This window comes from Vanacampus margaritifer, chromosome 12, assembly GCF_051991255.1.
Source record: "Vanacampus margaritifer isolate UIUO_Vmar chromosome 12, RoL_Vmar_1.0, whole genome shotgun sequence".
Classification (NCBI taxonomy): domain Eukaryota; kingdom Metazoa; phylum Chordata; class Actinopteri; order Syngnathiformes; family Syngnathidae; genus Vanacampus; species Vanacampus margaritifer.
Genome location: NC_135443.1, coordinates 15048397 through 15068973, shown reverse-complemented (window position 1 = coordinate 15068973; position 20577 = coordinate 15048397). Strand labels below are relative to the sequence as shown.

General features: G+C 39.6%; 1 protein-coding gene across 1 annotated transcript in view; it reads left to right on the top strand.

Annotated features, from left to right (window-relative positions):
* The first annotated feature begins 457 nt into the window (after nucleotides 1-457).
* itga9 (integrin, alpha 9) overlaps nucleotides 458-20577 on the top strand; it is a 51557-nt gene continuing 31437 nt past the window's right edge. The window contains exons 1-15 of the mRNA XM_077581166.1: nucleotides 458-892; nucleotides 1088-1215; nucleotides 3015-3121; nucleotides 5623-5746; nucleotides 7003-7070; nucleotides 9944-10073; nucleotides 10160-10245; nucleotides 10326-10388; nucleotides 11639-11776; nucleotides 12019-12124; nucleotides 13425-13519; nucleotides 14630-14720; nucleotides 15031-15076; nucleotides 15174-15325; nucleotides 16559-16719. Of these exons, the coding sequence (XP_077437292.1) occupies nucleotides 717-892; nucleotides 1088-1215; nucleotides 3015-3121; nucleotides 5623-5746; nucleotides 7003-7070; nucleotides 9944-10073; nucleotides 10160-10245; nucleotides 10326-10388; nucleotides 11639-11776; nucleotides 12019-12124; nucleotides 13425-13519; nucleotides 14630-14720; nucleotides 15031-15076; nucleotides 15174-15325; nucleotides 16559-16719 (1671 nt within the window). The 5' untranslated portion in view covers nucleotides 458-716. The remainder of the gene's footprint in view (nucleotides 893-1087; nucleotides 1216-3014; nucleotides 3122-5622; nucleotides 5747-7002; nucleotides 7071-9943; nucleotides 10074-10159; nucleotides 10246-10325; nucleotides 10389-11638; nucleotides 11777-12018; nucleotides 12125-13424; nucleotides 13520-14629; nucleotides 14721-15030; nucleotides 15077-15173; nucleotides 15326-16558; nucleotides 16720-20577) is intronic.

The window sequence follows — 20577 nt, the reverse complement described above, 5'->3', positions numbered from 1 at the left end:
GTAGTGGAAGCTGTTTTTGAGCCTCGTCGTCACTGCTAGACTTGAGTATTCTGTGGCGTTTTTAATTCTGTATTGTGAATTATCTCTCTCATCCATAGATCCCCCCTAATTTTAGTTTGAAATTAGTGAGTTTACATCATTTAAGGGGGGCGTGCACGCACTGTCAATGTATAACCGTTAGAGGGCGGCACAGCGCCCTCAACGCAGTACCAAAGAAATGCAATCTCCAGAAATGCGACCTTCAAAGCTAGAGTGTAGAAACTAAATGTGACGGTACACGTTCCTTGTTTTGTCCTTTCAAAGTAAAACTGACCACGACAAGCTACCGTCGTCAATTTCATCAAACACTTATGCTTTTACTTTCTTAAAAATCTGTGTTACTTCCTGTCCCGCCTCTGCTACTTCACGTGAGTTTGATGTTAGATGACCGCGTTTATCTGCGCGACAGGCTGCCAGAGTGCAGCAACTTTATCAGATGGACTCAGAATGGAGAGAAGCTGACGCACCGTTATTCTGTGGACCGTTAACTCTCCTCCGAGAAGCTTTTCCTCATGCCATTACAGCCTACGTTCTACGATAGAGCGGGAAAAACGCTCCACCTTGTTTTGGGAACTTTTTGACTCGCGTACAACCGAAATATCCTTATAGTTTTTTTTTTTTGCTTTTTACTCCATTTGGACACATACTGCGTAATTACGCACGATACGCAAAAAGGAATGGCTCCTCGTCGAAGACAAAAAACGGGAGTACAAACAATTTTTCATGTATGCCTCTCTATTTCTGTGGTTTTCTCATACAATATAGACTTGGAACATCCATTGGTGTTCCGTGGACCTAATTCTAGTTTTTTTGGCTACTCTGTGCTGGAGCATTATCATGACAACACACGCTGGTGAGTCTCATTTGTTGCCAATGCTGCTGTTTTACCTTCAGGTGAACGTAATAGAAGAAAAAAGTCACAGCTGTAGCTGTGTTTTTGAGCTATAACAAAATGTTCAACTAAAGACGCTTGAGGGATGCTCATTGATACAAACTTTTCATGCATGCATTTAAATGGCTGTATCCTCCCCCTTCTTGGTGTGTTCAGGGTCATAGTAGGGGCTCCCAGGGCCAACTCTACCTACAGTAGTTCTGTGCACGCTCCTGGTGCTGTGTTCAAGTGCAGAGTCCACAGCAACCCGGAGCGCCGCTGCACGGAGATGGACTTGGGAAGAGGTCAGTTAAGCTTGCAGCATCCACACCACGGCCGTGTGTTAAGTTGGGACAACATGCACCCACACAAGAAAACCATCCACGGTCTCACCTTCCAAAATCTACATAAACTCCCCCAAACATCTGCTTTGTTTTATCATAATAATACAGCCCTTTACTAGTCTTTTCTTTTCAGTACATAACCAGTGATATTCACACGAGACAAGAGATCTCTGTGTGGAGATTTTCTCACTACTTGCCTGGATAAATATGATTTATTCCCTGGCTAATGTTTCCTGTGCGTACAAGCCAAAAAAGATGAGCTTCCACCACCCACCGTCTGCCCTCATTTTTTGTTCTTGGGGAGAACACCGGGGTGCAAGAACGACTTTGATGTAATCAGTGTGTCACCAAAAACACATGCTGACTTACGGGAAGTATCATCTTGATCATTTCTGACATTAAAGCGTCGAAACATGACTAATCCTAGCATTATTTTGAAGAAATGTTGATGTACTTTATTCACGGTAAAACGTGTTTGACGGTCAGCAGAACACTGCAACACCATTCTGAAGCCATTTTATCCATCGGAAATCGAAGTTAGCCACTGTATAATAAAACAAAACTAAAATTACATACCCTTAAAGATGCCTGAGAGACATAGGGAGAGAGGGGAAAAAAAAGAATAATTTGTGTCCAAGCTAATCTGGTCATGTGGTCATTAGCTTAACATTATGCTTATCTTAATGCTTTTTACTAGGGGTGGGAATCCTTGAATGTCTCACGATTCTATTCCGATTTTTGGGTCTGCGATTCGATTCAGAATCGATTTTCGATTAAGAACGTTTTTTTAATTCAAAATGATTTGATTGCCAATGATTTTTGCTTCAATCTATAGATGTGCAAGGAATTGTAATGATCTACTCCAGTCTGACTCGCTAATGCTAATTAGCGCGCTACTCGCGGCACTTTTACACTCCAAAAAAATTGCTCCAGGCTGAAAAAACAACAACAAACTTTTATTGGAATAACTTGATCGTGACTTTTTCCTTCTACTCTCTTATGTGGATACAACTTAACAGTGTATTAGACCGCGTGGAACCACATTGCCCCTCAGTGGCCAAACCAGGTACAACATGAACAGCGCTCCAAATTAAGGCACACACAGACAAAGGCAAGACAGTATAAAATTATTTAAATAAAATCGATTTTGGGACATTTAAAATCGATTCTGAATCGTACAAAATGAGAATTGCGATTCTTATGAGAACCGATTTTTTGGGCACACCCCTACTATTTACCGTTGCAGTTGTTTGGTAACATTAGTTTGTGGATGAAATGTACCGTATATTTGGTTAATTGTATTGCTCATTTTCTGCTGCGCAGACACTCATATCATAAGTTTAATTTTATTCAGTGGTAGCCTTCTATAGGACAAAAAGCCAAAGGAAAAGCCAAACACGCTTTTGGAGATGCTTTTGAAAATGTGTTGATATCTAGAGTGATGTTAGACACAATGATGATTTGAAGTTTCAACCCCTACTTTCTTATGATTTTTTAAGCCCATTTGTCTTGAAATTGTGCCACTTGAAGAGATACTAATATTGTAGACGTTATCTCTTGGCTTGCAGCTGTGCAGCTACCAAGAGACTACATTTAAACAAACAACTTCCCGGATTTTTAAGCGCCAGGATATTGTTTGCCAAGCTGACAGGACGAGACCCAAAATTATGACAATAGCGGACAAGTTTTTTTTTTTTCTCTACAAGGCATCCTTTGTGCTGATGTTGTGACGTCTGCAAACTGCTCTCATTGTCCACCAGGAAACAAGCCGCGAGAGTCGTGTGGGAAGACGTGCCAAGGGGACAGAGACGACGAGTGGATGGGAGTGAGCCTGGCGCGTCAGAACAGAGCCGACGGCAGAGTTCTGGTGAGTTGATGAATGACAACTGATTAGTACAGCAACATCATTGTTTCAACAAAAAAAAAAAGTCCCAACATCACTTCTTGGTATTTTCTCTCATTAAGACAACAGTTGCTTTCTTTAAGTTGCTTTTTTACATGCCTGAGGCGGTTTTAGTGCATATCAATTATAATGGACTGCCCCCTATATGTCAAAATTTGAACTAAACTTCAATTTGTGCTACTAGTCATCTGAAAGATGTGCCTTTTTTCTATTCATTTCTGCACCTAACCTAAAAATGACAAATGGAGTTAGCCCGCTCTCATTCTCGGTGGCTCATATACAGTATGGTTGCTTGCCTTGACAAAGCTTAAAAATCCTTCTCAGCTTGCATGAATAAAAGGGAATGAGGTTAGCCAATTTGACGGCTATGATAGAAGTTGCCTGTGACCACTCCCACACCGACACACTGGATCCACTAACCTGTGCTGGTCTGCGAAATTACCAACACGTGGTCTAACATGCCTCTGCGCAGATATGCCACGTGCTGGGCAGCTGCCAGTCACAAAAATAGAGCCCAAAGTGAGATTTTATCATTCAAATTAGAGAAGTAAGAACAGTGAAAAGAAAATAATTGCGGCAACTAATAATCAATTAATCTGTCAATTAATTGACAATTAATTTATCGATAAGTTTGATGAAAGATTAGTTGTTGATTAACCTCCAGTTCACATGATAGTTAAGCAGCTTTGTGTAGGCTTCAACCCCTCTGTGGTGGTCCTAATTAACCTCGAACCCCTCTCATAATGGGCGGCAAGGGAGCTATCAGTTAGTCAAGCAGAATAATGTGAAAGCGAGTTTCAAAATCATTGCGAGTCACTCAGATTTACTGTAAATACTCATTGTCTCAAAAACCCTTCCTCCTGACTCCCTCCTCAGGGAGGAAAAATTACAGGAATCTTTCTCAGAGGATTTCCGGGTCCTTCTTGGGACTGTTTAACCTGTATGAATATGTTATCTACACTCCGGCGGAATCTATTGGCGTGATTTTGCATACTCTTGGCTCCATTGTGAGGAATGCTAGTGAGAAGTTACGCAACCTTTGGCTGCAACGTGTTGCGGCTGTCTTCATAGGTGTATGATAAAAGAAAGGTGCTGACTTTTCATAGCCCGCGTGTTGCTTAACTGCTCTAAATCCCTTTTTAACGTTTTTTCGCTCTCGTCATTTGAATGAGCTCATGTTACAACACATCAGGGGGGGGGGGGACCGGCTGCATGGCAGATGTTTCTTCCGAGACACTCACTCGACAAGAACATGACAGTAAACTCTGCCGTCATTTGCAATGTCTTCCTTTAGGTCATTCTATTGCCATTTTTGATGTTACAAAAACAAATCTACAGTCTCGTACGCTGGACTGTATTAACTCATTCACTGCCATTGACGGCTATTGACGTAAAAAAATCATTTAAACTATTTCTATTAGTGTAACTTTTTTTTTCACTTTTGTTAACAGGAGTATGAAAACCTAGAAAAAAAATATTGTACATTTAGAACAGATATAAAATTTGTGATTAATCGTGAGTTAAGGAGTGAAGTCAAGCGATTAATTACAAATCACCTGACGCCACAAATTTTTTTTCTTCTTTTTTTTTTTTCTTCTTTTTTTTTTTTTCTTCTGGAGAGCTCAGTATTGTTCATTCGGTAATTTTACCGATTTGACATTTCATCATCATTGCTCTCTTTTTTTTGTTTTTGTTTTTTTGTATGTGGGTGAGTATGTGTATGTGTATGTGCGTGCGAGTGTGTGTGTATTCATTAGTTCACCTAAAACCTATTAAAAAATCCCACACCGTTCACCTAAACCGAACACTTCCAGCCAGAGTCGTGAGGCCGTCAGGAGACCCGAGGAAAGACCAAAGAAAAGAAAGGAAGCGCCCCTAATTTTTAATAATCTTTTCTTCTTCTTTAAAAAAAAAAACAAAAAAAATGTTTTTATTCATTTTTAACAATCTGTTGTTTTTTTTAAGAAAAGAGTTTTACAAATTAGGGGCGTCAGGCGATTACATTTTTTAGTCAATTAATCGCATGACTTCACTAGTTAACCCACGATTAATCACAAATTTTATATCAGTTCTAAATGTACAATAAAAAAATTCTAGGTTTTCATACTCTTGTTAACAAAAATGGGAAACTATTAGAAATAATTCAAATTAATTTTTGACGTCTATAGTCGTCAATGGCAGTGAATGAGTTAAGAAGTCGGTGTACCATACAAATGATTTTAATGTTATTTTAAGGTCAAATTTGTGTTGCTTCAGGCTTTTTGTATACAATTCCTCCACACTGCATGTCATAAAAGCTGCGCTGAGTTGTGCACCCTGCTGAGTGGAACTGCCGCCTCCATTGAAAAAGGTTCCACATCCTTTGAGACACACTGACTCCAGCCCGGCGCCTTGAACAAATACAGTGCAGTCCAGGTCAGTCTGCTCTCTCTACACAGATTAAAAGTAGTATTTTATTCCCGCAGGCCTGTGCCCACCGCTGGAAAAACGTTTACTACGACTCAGAGCACATCCTCCCGCATGGGTACTGCTCCATCATCCCCTCGAATCTCCAGGGCAGGACGCAGCCCCTCATCCCGTGTTATGAAGGTACAGTGATTTTAGATTTCTTTTGCAACAATTCTCCCCAAATCAAAACGTTGTCTTATTTGAACATTTTCTTTACAATAATATATTCTGGTGTAAACACAGTATTCTGATCAATTTTGTGTTATCCACCCATTATTATTCATTTTAGGTGCCGGCCATTTTGCCACTTACTAGTGTCGACATTGATATACCAGTATTGAGGCTATTTAACAACTGTGTCATAAAACTAAAATAAAGTAAAACCACTCATCAATTGAATACACCTGACTGACACTTACGAGAGGAAACAGGAAGTTGTTTGCGTTGCAATACTGTCACCTAGTGGTGTCTCATTACTGGAATTAGCATGTTTTTGGCTACATGCTAGCATTAGCATCACCTTGGTGAAATGGATTGCAATATGTATGTACATAATTGATGTGTAACTAATTTGTATGCACAGCTATAAATTATGGTTACCGGATACATTTTGGTATCGTTAAACTTTGCTCACATGATGATGATGTTTCCAGAAACTTTGGGTTGAACTCCAAATTGTACCACCTCTGGATTCAGTTGCCTGTTATGTACTAATGATAACAATAATAGCACTAATTTATTTCGATTATTATGTAATTCATGTAATGCCTGAATAAGAACCAAAGGGCATTTTTATTGTTTTTTTTAAACCCCTTGTTTACTACTTGTGAGCGTGCACTTTCATTTTAGTCACGTGAGCCGTCACAGAGCCGCACATCTGCTTTTGAGCTTCTGAAAACAGGTAGCGTGAAGTTTGATCTCCCCTCCGCAAGTCCAACAAAAGTACACTTACAAAGTTGAAAGTATGTGATGGTTTGGTCAGTCCTTGAAGAAGATTTGATAGCCCATATACGCACTATTCCGAGAAAAAGAGAGAAGAGAAAAAAAAGGCATTGACCGGGTCTCTCTTCCTTCCATAGCTTCCGATCTGCAGCACCGGACTTGTGATTTGTGTTGTATTCAACTTACTGTGCATTTTACGCTGATCCAAGTTGAGCTTTTTTTTGTAACCTGAGAGCGTCCCCCTCAAAGTGAGTGGTCTCCTTGGATGTTGCACGGCTCCTTTCTGCCTACGCTCTGCTCCCCCAGATTCCTTTTGGATGTGACCAGCTCCTTGACTAGCTCCATATGGAATGCCGGGAGAAAGAGAGAGAGAGAAAGAGAGAGAGAGAGAACTCCAGTAAATGTTGGATCAAGCACACAGTGAAATAATTTGTGGTTTGTTTTTTTGTGTTCAGATTATAAGCAGAAGTATGGGGAAGAGCACGGCTCCTGCCAAGCTGGGATAGCGGGAGTTTTTAGAGAGGTCAGTAACAGTGCTTGTTCATCTTCTTAATCTCCTTAACACATCCAGTGGACAAATGATGTGTATTTAATGTTTTCATGGTGTGTACTTAATATGACTTCCTTACCTTATTGCTCTCCTATAAGCATTTTATTGGAACTTTGCAACCGTCTATTTTTACTCCTTGACTCTGTGGGATCATGAGAATATTTTTCTTTGTCTGTCGTCAACGTCTTTTAAGATGTGAAATGATGTGGAAAATCAAACATGTAAGATAGTAAGGCATGGATGTTGCCTAATAACTGCAATCTTGTGTTTCCTTTGGCTGCATTGGCCTCTCGTCACCTCTGGGGTCCTTCCCCGAGATAAAACGATTAAGAAAACACACGTTTCCATTTTCTGAATACAGCGAGGATGCACTACTGACCGATGACATCATCCAGTGTCGCACAATAGCTTTTTGTGTTGCACTCCTTCTTTATTTAAGCAGCCTGACTGAAGCCCAATTGAGCAAAACAGTTGGGAAAAGAAGTGTATATATAAGGCATACATGAAAATGTGGCCCAAAAATTTGCATTTCTATACTTTTGCAATATAATTCTTTCCTAGTGTCTCAAATTTCAGTCAAAATCAATTTAGGCAGAGGTGGTCACAGACATGAAATGAATAAATATTAAATGAATTTTACTTCCATTGAGAATCAAATGTGATGTTTGAAGCAAACTTATTTACTATGCATACTTTTTTACTGATTGAAGATGCTTTACTGTGTCACTTAAAAAATCGTAATGGTCATACAAGTTAAACATTAATATTAAAACTGCGCTTTACACGATCAGGATTTTTCAGATGATCAGCGATCAACAAGTTTGAAAAAAACGATAACCGATCACCGACTCGATCAGAAGATGAAGCAATATAGCTTACTCTACAGTCGACCGCCGACATTTGCAGTGGATAGGGACTATACATGTCTAAATGATGCCAATTGTAATGCATGGAATAAAAATAATAATAATTAAAACTCCAATAAACACTGAGAAACTTTAAATATAATATAGACACCTTCTTTAAATAATCGCCTATGTAACTTTTTTCAGATTTTTCAGGAATCACAAAAAAATTAACCATTTGCATCATGACGAGATGATTTAGGCAAAAATAATAATTTGGGGAAAAAAATATGACTTAGGCAATTATTTTTAGAGGGTGACAATATGTAATGTCTCATTTCATGGAGCCGATCACCGATTTTGCATAAAATGCAAAATATCGGCCAATCCCGGTCCAGCCAATCAGATCAATGTAAAGTCTAATTTAATTTTTAAAACCCGTGGGCAGTATTTTATTTTGAAATGGCTTGGTCAGAACCATCAAAAGGCCCAAAACGGGTCACAATACCACCTAGGGTTTTAAGTGTAAAAAGAAGTTAACAATGGCATAATGAAAACAAAAATAAAACACTCTACAATATAACATTTATAATTAACTAAGCATTTTTCCGACTAAAAATGACCGGGCCCACAATGAATTTGGTAATGGCTGTTTCAGTTCCATAGAAGACAATACAGATTCATTTGCGTATATGCAGTATATAGGTCAAACCTGTTACTGAATAATATTTCACAGATGCAAAATGAATAGAATTATCCCGAAAAGCAACATTGTTAATTTGGCCTTTTTCCGCAAATTCATATGAAAAATGTGTTTTGCAATTAGAAATTGGAAAGCAGAAAAAGCGCAACTGCCTATGGAAAGTGGATTGAACATGTTTTCCATATTCCTGATATCCATCTTAAGGTATACACTCTTTATCCTCATTAGTAAGACTATTCAGCGCATTAGTAGAACAACTGTGTCGTACGAATAAAGTTGTTTTTGAATATATATATATTTTATCCCTACTGTATGTCAATACTGCACACAAGTAGTACAACTTTGGCATACTAGTAGGGCAACTCCATGTTTCTAGTGAGGCAAAGCTAATTGTGGGTATTTTGGTGCTAATAGTAGGTTCTGGGACGCTACTAGTGCATGACACATGACTATTAGGTGGACCTAGTGCAGCACAGTAGTTGACCAGTAAGGTTTAATTGTATATTAGTAAGCCAAAAGTACCTCTAGTAATGAAATAGTCTGCCCTACTCATTCTACTAGTGTGTTGAAGACCATACTAGTACATACTGTCAAAAGTTTTAGCCATGACTGTACAATTTGTGTTTTTATTTCATATGAGACTGGAGAGTGTGGTTTTAAATGAGAAAAGTGAAATCATCAAACGCTTATATCGACAATGGTTCGCTGTTGAGGCATTTGAATCCCCCCCACATTGACAAGCCCTCACTCCTGAAAGAATGTATGGAATTCCTTGAAAAGACGTCCAACTGTTAAATCTTAGCCTCGTCTGCACCGAGCTCACCGGTCGCCAGATGTTTGACGTCTGGAACTGATTGCTATGACTGTGTGTGTGTGCGTGCGTATGCGTGTATGACTGGTCCAGCGTCACGCGGTGTCATACGTGACACAATAAAGCAGGACGTTGCCTAATGCAATAATAAAATAAAAGAGAGACATTTAAAGTAAATATATCTTTATTGTCCATCAGCGATCTATAATCTGCTACAATGGCATCAAAGTGTCACAGGGCAAAGCCGTGGCTAAACAAGTCATTCTACAGCTGTCCATTTTGCACGGGCTCTGCATTCCTCGTCACACTTCCTGGCCGCCGGCCGGCCGGGTGGTTTCGCAGCAGATAGCGCACGACCGTCTGTGGCCTTCGGTTAACCCAAATTTCACCCTGTGGCACTCGTGTGCTCAATTTGAGCTGTCCAGATGAAAGGAAATTCACGGGTGAGAGAAATATGTGAATGAACATGGTGGGTGTTCATTTTCAGGAGCTGGTGGTGATGGGGGCCCCGGGGTCTTACTACTGGACCGGGACAATTAAGGTTTACAACCTGACGTCTGACACCTTCTACAGTCCAAACAAAGATGATGTTGACTCGCACAGATACAGCTACCTTGGTGAGAGACGGTTAATATGAATTATTGTGGAAAATATAAAAAGGTTAACAAATCAAAGACTTGTGTTTGTGTGTGTGTGTGTGCAGGCTATGCTGTGACTGCTGGACACTTCTCCTCACCTAATGTGATTGACGTAGTCGCGGGGGCCCCTCAGCACAACGGCAGCGGGAAGGTAGTGACCTCATCTTTCTGCTTAATTCTCTAGCTGATGCCGATCATAATTCATTATGTCTTTTCTTCTTTTTTTTCCAGGTTTACCTTTTCAAAATTGATGGCGTGTCTTTGGTGAAGAGTTTTCAAGCCTCAGGGAAAATGGTATGGATTCAAATGCGGTTTAAATGCACACACTGAGAGTCATGTTTTAAATTATGATGCAGAGGCTATACGTCATGAATTTATGTGATGCTGCTTAGACAATCTTTTACTGCAATGTTTAGATCTAAATTTAAGTGATTAGCTAATATTTCCCATACAGGGAACGGAAGAGGACTCCCTAAACACTCACATTTGAACCAATTGATAAATAAAAGTACATTAAAGGCCAAAATGATGAGACAATTTTTTTAATCTTTTAGCTGGAATTGACACAAAAAAGTGCCAACAGCCTTTTAATATTATGTATAACTTTATCGAATGAAAGATATCCACTCACCAAATAAAAATTCAACAGGGTTCCCGCAGGTTATCAAAAAGCATTAAAAGTCGTTAAATGAATTTTGCTCCAATTAAGACCTGAACTCATTCGCTGCCATTGACTGCTATAGACGTAAAAAGATCGATTTTTACTGGGCTGGCAGTGATTAAATGGCATTGTAAAGCATTAATTATGATGTTCAGAGGCATTAAATGTTGAAATAAAATACATTCGTTCATGCTTTGTTTTACATACAGCGTTGTGAAAAGGAGTCACTATAACACAATTTAGCAATAATAAATGTGACAAAAATATATTTATTTGTGAGGACTGGTGACTAGTTGCAATTTACAATGAACAAAATGGTCCACGAGCTGCTTCATGTTTCTAACACCAATTGCTCTGAATTTGAAAGGGAAAACATACTTCATATGTCCAACATGAAACACTAATGACACCTAGTGGCAGATTTTTTTTTCAACACAAGTGTATGACTCAATGACTCCTTTCAACTGTTTATATTGTATATCTTATTTATATATTATTTATTTGTATATCTTTTTAACTTCAAATAACTTTTTGAATTACTTACTATAAAATTACTGTATCAGTCGTTAAAATGATACAACCACTCTTGTATTTGGTAACCATATTTGTCAATGTCTATGTTCATTAACAAGAGTATGAAAAACCTACAGTACGACATGGGTAATGTTAAAAAAACATTAAATTAGACTTGCTGGTACCTGCAGAAACCCTGGTCAACTTCCTGTCGAACTATTCCTTTCATGTCAATGCACCTTTGCAAGGGAACATACCATCAGTCAGTCTGTCTGCATACCATCAGTCAGTCTGTCTGCATGTCAATGATGAAACAGAAAGAAAATGTCTGTGATCTGACCCAATGCTCTGTGGCTCGGCTTGGTTCCAGATGGGCTCTTACTTTGGCTCCTCATTGTGTGCAGTTGATCTGAACAAGGACGGCCTGTCAGACCTGCTGGTGGGGGCACCCATGCACAGCCAGCTACGGGATGAGGGCCGCGTATTTGTGTACCTCAGCAAGGGCAATGTAAGTGGGGATCTCCTGAGTTAGAATGCAGCTGCCGAGTTGTTATACATTTTTAAGAAATTTGAAATTGGTTCCACACTGGTGGCACTCTTTAACGGTATTGACACGCAATTTCTGTAGGAATTCATTTCTTCTTGTAATGTTATGTGTACAGTGTTTTTCCTACCACCACACACAAGTTATTTCATTTCGGAGCTCCCATCATGAGCTTCCGTTTAACATCATGAGTTCTGTGTTTTCAGGGGGTGATGGAGGAGCAAGCCGTTTTGACCGGGGACAATGCTTACAACGCCCACTTTGGAGAGTACATTTCCGCGATTGGAGACATCGACGACGATGGCTATGAAGGTCAGTGTAAAGTAATAGCATCACGGTTCACTTACTCAATGGCTCCAGGGCCAGCATAGGGCAGTGCGGCTCAGGTGGTATAGTGGCCATCAAGTAATTGGTACTTGGTCCATACCACTTTTCTCCAGGTACTCCGGTTTCCTCTCACATTCCAAAGACATGCATGGCAGGTTAATTGAACACTCCAAATTGTCCCTGCGATTGGCTGGCAGCCAGTTCAGGGTGTACCCCGCCTACTGCCCGAAGCCAGCTGGGATAGGCTCCAGCGCCCCCCGCGACCCTTGTGAGGACAAGCTGTTAAGAAAATGGATGGATGGATGAACAACAAAATGAGTCTTTGTATGCCCTCATGTATGCTCATTGAACAATAACAAGGCATTCTTAGAGATCATATGATGAGATGCTAACTTAGCAACCATTTAACAGTGACCAGTCATTTTTTTTTCCAGTCCCAAGTAAAATATGAAGTGACGATCTTGTGTGTCCTTATTTGTGCAATCGAGGAAGTCTTTCATTAACTTTCAATAACTACTGTTGTTGTCCTTTGGCCACTGTACAAGTTTCTAAAAGTGAATCAACCGGCGAGAGTTAAGAACCTGGTCATGTTTGCTCAACACTCAAAGTTGGTTAAATTGTCCGGTTTTGTTGACTTAAAGGCAATGGGATGTCATAAATGTAGCTCAAAGTCTGACATTTTCTTAATATGTACAAACTGTCTTTTTTCTTGGCTTGGCTCTACGGGTTTGATCCTACTCACACCATACTCATTCATATTCTCGGCCTGCAGCCTGGCACAGTTTTTATTTGTGAGGGAAAAATGGCCGCGAGTCATGTTATAACCCATCATCATTATAAACCTTTTAATGGTGAAAGAGCCAGACTGACTGACAGAGTTGCCATTTAATTTCAAGGGACATATGTAGAAAAACGTTTTTATTAAAATAAATGCCTTGTTGAGTCATAATTAGTTAATGATTGCGTGTTAGATACTCAGACGAGCCATCTTTTATGATTTCTGCTTCGGTATGCTTGAGTGCACATTGAGGCTTATATGTGGCTCTTTCTGTGGAAATGGGATATGGTAATGTTATTTAACCGCTCTTGCCAGCACTTTATAGTCTTGTTTCCACTCTCTCAGAAGTCGCACAACTTTATGTAGCCACTAACAACATTTAATTGTCTTTTAGGAGTCTATAGCTTGTGTACTGCACGCCCGAAACAAACACACACTAAATCCTCAGTGCTTCATAAGCATACATTCTACCATTGTTGTATTTCATTGTCATATATTCCCCTCCAGATGTAGCCATAGGAGCTCCAAAAGAGGATGACTATGGAGGAGCTGTTTATATCTATCACGGGGATGCCACGGGAATCATCAGAAAATATTCCATGGTAAGACATTGCCATTAATGTGCACAAATGCATGTATAATATAGGCTGTATGCTGAATCGTAAATGAATAGAAAGCATATGGTCACCATGCATGTGTGTCGAATAACAACTCTTGAGGTAACAGAGAATTGTGAGGAGAATGTGGTCCATGGTATTAATGGTAGTCCTCCAAAGCTTTTAACTGAGCTATAACTATATGACCCACAATGCATTTCCATGCTGAAAATCTTGTGTAACCCCACAAGCCATTTTAGACCATAAAGCTGTAATCCTAATACTGTTGAATGGTTACAATGTCTTTACACACAAATGAGTGGTGTACCGTATTACAGTAATATTCAATTTGTGGATTAGACTGACAGTTTTCATTTTAGTGAGCATAGCATCATGACTGGCTAGCTTAGCCTAACTTAACCTTAATAACTAAAAAAAAAAATGTATGGTGTGTTTTTGTTTTGTGCATCTTTTTTATAAGGACTGCTCACAAGAACACACTGTATTTGTAATTATCTGGGGGCAATTAACACCCTGAATTGATATGCTGTGGGGTTGTCAGGATGTAACATAGGCTAACTAGCGCAAACTAGGGTTAAATGTGTTTCCTTGCTAATAGGCCAGACCTTAAATACAAGCCAAAATTCTAACGACGGTCATGTAAATATAAATGAAACTCAGGATTTATTTTGCACATAAAGATTTTTTTTCTTCAACAGCAGAGTGAACTGTATAAGCATACAGTGAAGTGATGTGAGAGTGTTATTATTAGCTGCAACGGTTTCATTAGCTACTTAGCCTGTGCCTTGCTGAAATATCGAACTTGATGCGATTTCAGTAAGTAACATAAAACATATGTTTGTGTATAATTTAAGTACTATATGCATGGAATATGTAAGAACTGAAATGATCTACCAGTTGTTTTGTAGAGAAATGTAAAAGGCAACTTTGGGGACATGTTTTGATAATTAGTCTTTATTAATGACTGCTCTCTGACTTGACCCCAAATGCTTTAAAATCTGTCACTGTGGAAAAATAAACACAAAGAAAAGTGGTCTCACAGTGTTCATGTTAGCTTGAACTGTGTATTTTAATGGTCGCTATCTTGTGTTACAGAAAATAACTGGGCGTAGCGTCAATCCTGGTCTCCAGATGTTTGGACAGGCAATATCTGGCGGTGTGGACATGGACGGCAATGGATACACAGGTAGGGTCATATCAGATGTGGTTGAGGTTTGCTAGATTTCCCCAACCACATCATAAAGATTAAATGACAACCTCAAAAAACAAAGATAAAGAACATTAAATACTTTTTTGTTTCTTTTAAAAGTCACAAGTTTCTTCATTCTCCTACAATAGCCTCACTAAAGACACTCGTGACAGAGGCATTTTGTTGACAACATTCCTCAGACAATGTTCAGTCAGAAACAGGATGACTGACTCAGTTGTTTGTTTATCAAGTAATATCTGACACATATTTTGCTATGATCACACTTTGTGACATGTTCTTGTTGCAGATGTCACAATTGGAGCTTTCGTGACGGATAGTGTGGTGCTACTCAGGTGAGCAATTGTTCCACATCAATATAATATAGGTCAAGCAGCAATGTCTTTTTTTCGCTTTAAACTCACTCTTAATCCCTGTCCAATGTGGTGCAAGGTCCCGGCCTGTCATTACAGTGGACGTCTCCATCTTCTTGCCTGTGTCCATCAACATTTCTGTACCTCAGTGCCACGAAGGCCAAAACACAAACTGCTTCAACATCACGGTCTGCATGCGCTTCCATGGAAGACAACTTCCTGGACAAATAGGTGAGGATCAGTTTCACTCACACAGTCTACTTACCAAACAAATGTCAGCTACTTGAAACACTTTGAGTTGTTTTAGCTCGAGATCAACATTTTTGCACCCTGCCTGCTCGCAATTCAGCACATAATGGGAAAATAATGTAGAAAGCCAAACATTCTTTTTTCGTTTACTGGTGCTGTTGCTCAAGTAAATTTCTTGCTTTCTGACCTTTTGGTGGTCATTTAAACAGTGGGAACCTTTTAAAGAAGGATCATACAGGAAAAGCGTCTGTGTGCTTTGCCTTTGCTGAGGTAGAGCGCTGAGGTGATGTCCTGTTCCAGTGTTTGGGTGCGGTCTCTCCCAGCTCCAACCCCCCGGGGAGTAAGAGCCATGTTGCATAATGACTCCGTACTAGCTTGCCAGGGATAAAGCCCCTCTGTTTGGCCGTCTGGCAAAGCGCATGGAAAGTGCAGCGCCATGTGTTTGGTGACGTCCACAATGAAGCCTTCCGTTGCCTCCTTGAGAGTGAGCTCATGGCTCCGCCTCCACTGGATGGAGGAAACAGAGGGGTTCGGTCCTACCTGGGTGTGTTTGCCACCCCTCCCAGTGTTTTACCAGCGTAACACCCTGTGAAGCAATTACTGCAGACTGAGGCTGATTCATACGCGGTACTGGAGTTTGAATGACAAGAGACCTCTCACACTTATGATTCCTCTTCAAAATACAGTAGTTGTTCATTTTCTCCATCACTAAAGCCAGGGGTGGAACCAGCAGGGGTGCAATAAAAACATGGTCTGCTAGACCAGCTGGAGGATTGGTTTCCTTTTTACAATGTTTTTCATCATCTTCTCACCTTAAAATCTAATATTACACAACGTTCTGCTTTATTCATTTTAGAATAAAAATAACTCATTTTGTAAGCAACCTAGAATTTAGATGGCAATCTTAAAATAATATCACCACTCCCCCACCAAGGAGGTTTTTTCCCTCCCTGATTTCTGCTTCACTCTTTAGCACAATACCTTCTAAAAAGGTAGGCCATGGATGAATGTTATCTCACATTTGTGTATGTTATTTGGAGAACTTTAATTTCTCAGTAAATAAGTGCAGGTCTTAATGCCCATTTTCATTTTATGTGCTCAAGTCTTCTGCACTCTACAGAGTGCCATTCACTTGCCAAAATGGCATTTAGAAGTAAACCATTCAGTGCTGTGCCCATTGGATTCAATTGATACTGTGTTTGTGATCCGGTTCAGAGCTGCTTTACAACCTGACGGCCGACGTGGATAAGAGACAAAAGAGCCTGCCATCACGGGTCTACTTCATTCAGAGTGGCTCTCAGATCAGCCAGAAGAGCCAGCAGCTCAACCTGGACATCAACAAGGACGAGTGCCAGCACTACACCGCCTATGTCAAAGTAAGTTTAGACTGTCTGGTCTTCTTGTTGGTTTGTTTTCTTTGCCGTTAACTCCCTTAAATAGTCTCTCAGTCTGTTTCCCACGAAGGAAACACTCATCATGTTATGTGGCATTAGAACTATTTGCCTCAGAAGTTTGTTTTTATCTTCATCTGTTTATTTGGGAGGCCAAGTGTACACTTTTCCAGTTAAATTGTTTACGCTGGTTAATACAAACAAGCAAAATACACAATAAAGGAAGCAACGTCACAGAATGCTATGAGAATATTGGCGCCCTCCCTACCACCAGTTGCTGAGGTTGATGTAACAGTCACGTGCTTGATGTCTGGTGAAATCATGCTGTCATAGGGCTGTGTGTTATTAGCCTCAAGTGTACCGGTACTTATCTCAGAAAAAAGACAGAAACAAAGTCTCCTTTGTCATCACAGTCCCTCAATTGTGTTCCGCTGTGATTAAGCTGTGCAGTCACAGGGAGGGTCCACGTCCTGAGGGCACCGGCCATGCTTTCCTTCCTTATGCATGGCAGCCTATAGTGCATGCTTGTAAATTTCATGGCCATTTTTGTACAGAGCTCTCCTGGTACTTTCTCTCTGGGAGGCTTGGCTACCTACTGGGGAGGGGGCAGGGAACATAATTCTCTTCAGTGACCCACGGAGACAATAACGAGCATCACACACTACAGGTGGAGCAATGAGCTCCTTTATCAACAATATGTTGATGTGTTCCGGGTTTCCGCGGCTCATTAAAAAGTATTAAAAGTCATTAAATGGATTTAGCTAAAATTAAGGCTTCAAATGGCATTAAAACGCATTCAATACAATGTACCGAGGCATTAGAAATTTAAATACCATTGATGTAAAAACATTGCTGTTCATGCTTTATTTTACGACAACGTTGTACAAAGGAGTCACTAAAACACAATTTAGTAAGAATAAATTTGGTAAAATACAGAATATTTATTTGTGGAGACTGGTTACTAGTTGTGATTTACAATGAACAAAATGACCCGGAGTCCACGAGTTGATATGCTTCATGTTCTAAATACCAATTGCTCAGAATTTGAAAAGACGTACTGTTCTTGTCACCAATGTTCAATATGAAACACTAATCCCACCTAGTGGCACAAAATTACTTCAACATAAATGTATGACTCAGTTATTTACACTCCTCTTAACTGTATAGTATATCTATTTAATTTCAAATAACTTTATGAATTACTTACTATAAAATTACTTTATCAATGAATGAACATACGATGGCTGAAATGTTGATGCTTGTGTATGTATACTTTACTGTAAGTGTCAACAATCCATACTTCATGAGCACAATATTGATATATTGTTCCTCTGCTATTATATTGCTTGGTTTATTTCTGCTGTATCTGAAACATCTATAGGGCTGTGGGTGTTTGATGGGATTATCACCAATTGTGCTAATTTCTCATAAAATGCTGACGATGGTCATGTAAAGTGGTTGTTTGATTATTATTATTATGATATATTGTTGTGTCATGCTACTAAAAGTCAAATAATCAACCTGACATTTGACAACTGGCAGAAACGCATAAGTGTGAAAATGAGAGCGTCCCTGAAAAATCATTGGTTTGTCACATGTCATTCAGGGATTGGTAGAGGAGATAGTTGGATGAAATTAATTGTAGTGTAATGTAGAACTAAAATGACACAGTCTTAGCTAGGCCAGCTAGGCTAGGTTAGCTAGGTATTCCAGTTTACCGAGGCTAGGCTAGGTTAGCTCGGTTTTCTAATATACCGAAGCCATCTAGGCTAGGTTAGCTAGTTTATCTAGTTTACTGAGGTCGGCTAGGCTAGGTTAGCTCGGTTTTCTCATATACAGAGGCCAGCTAGGCTAGGTTAGCTAGGCTAGGTTAGCTAGGTTATCTAGTTTACCGTGGCTGTGGTGAAAATGAAGATGAAGAGGTCTATGACCTGCTGTGACTCTTTATTCTTTTCCAGCATGTGTTTTCCCTAAACTTTAAAGAATCATCAGTATCACAGGTGATGCCCTTTCAAAAATCCTTCCTGACCAGTGGCGTCATTTATCTTTCTCACATCAACCAGCCAGTACTCCCATTCTCCAGAAAAGGTATGCTAATAGAAAGCATCTGGTTTCCCAGTTCTATCCTTATGGCTGGGTTGTAAGGCTTTCCAGGGAATCTTTGTATACAGTGCCTCATCAGGGTGTAAGACTTGGGTTGCTTTTATGTCGGCTGCACGTCAAAGTTGATTTATTGAGCTGTGATGGGTGAGAGTTGCTAGACGTTGACTTCAGGCTATCAAATGAATAAAAGATACTTGCAGATACTCAAATCGTCTGTCAACCTGTTGGTTGTTGGCCAAATAGATTAGTTTTAAAGATCATTAAAATGAAACCTAATAATATACTGTTATGTTGAATTTGTTCAGCAAAATGCACAGGACTGGAACAGACATGCTCAATTTCTACCATCTGAGTTCAAGTGAAAGTCTAGACCAGTGGCTCAATAAATCACACCTTGAGAAAACATATAACATAACAGCAGGTAAGCCGCACGCAGAGGCTCATACTTCAGCACATATTCAGTATTACCTCCTGAAATTATGCAAGTCTTTCATGTTGGCCATTTTCAACATGTTTTCATTGGCATGGACTTGCGGCATACCAGCCGTCCAGATGGTCCATGTTTGGTTATTTTCGGCGAAATCAACCGCTCACTTACTCTTGCCCCTGTTGGAGGAAAAAATGATTTTGCACAGTTATGATCAATTAGGATTTAAATGACCAGAGGTGATGTGTGCCACTGAGTCATGTTGTCAGGCAAGCCAAAGTCTTCAGTGTGATTTGTTGCCTTAAGTGATTTGGAATAATCGACATCCTTTTCTGGTGTAGTGAGGTTTCGATGTATTGTGCCAGAATAAACACTTCTTGAAAGTTTGGCAGCTGAGGACATAGAACTAACAATGAGAATATTTTTTTATTTATGACTTTTTAGGTGACAACATACTTATACATCTAGCATGTTCTTGTGAACATTTAATAGGAAGCCCCATGGAAAGTTGTACTATTTTCTACTAAAACAGCTTTGTTGATGCTTACTGGTAGTTCCGTCTGCATGCATGCACAAATGGAAATAATGAAACTCTTCAATTATGAAAATAGCAAATATGGTTTGAAATGTGGAAGGGAAGGTTTATTATTATTATTATTATTATTATTATTATTATTATTATTCCAGGTATCTGGCTTTATTTCAAGGTATTGGCTGCCTTTTTGTGGGCGTTCTACCATTAGGAACTACAAATTAAAAACAAGAAGAATTTTTTTTTTTTTTTTTTTTTGCAATTTTATGGAAAAATGCTATATTGGGATATATACAGTTTGGTACTTAGTTTTTGTGTGTGTGTGTGTGTGTGGGGGGGGGATCTCAAAAGAAACAGGTGCGGTGTTAACATTACATTGGTATAAACAGTCTCACTATAACATAGTTATCATTCATTATGTCCACGCATAGAGTCGACATGGCTTGCTTTGCTTTGATTCATTTGATCCATAGCTCGTCCAAGTAAACAAACTCCTTAAAATAATCCCTTTTTAGGTACTCTGCACTTCTCCTGAACTCTGTCTCTGGTCTCATGTCGTGCGTATAGCTTGTTTACATCGCTTGTATAGTGTCCATCGTCATATGTGTGTTTTTATTCCAGTAGGTCCGTCACAGGCTCATGCATGCGTGCCTTGAAATCACAGCAAGAGCATTTGTGGACATTGACTGGTATTTTGTAGTAGATACATCTGTGTCTCTAAGGAGGAGCTAAAATAAGCTGCTAAAGCCCTGCCTGCAACAGTTGTCCGTTTAATTTAGCT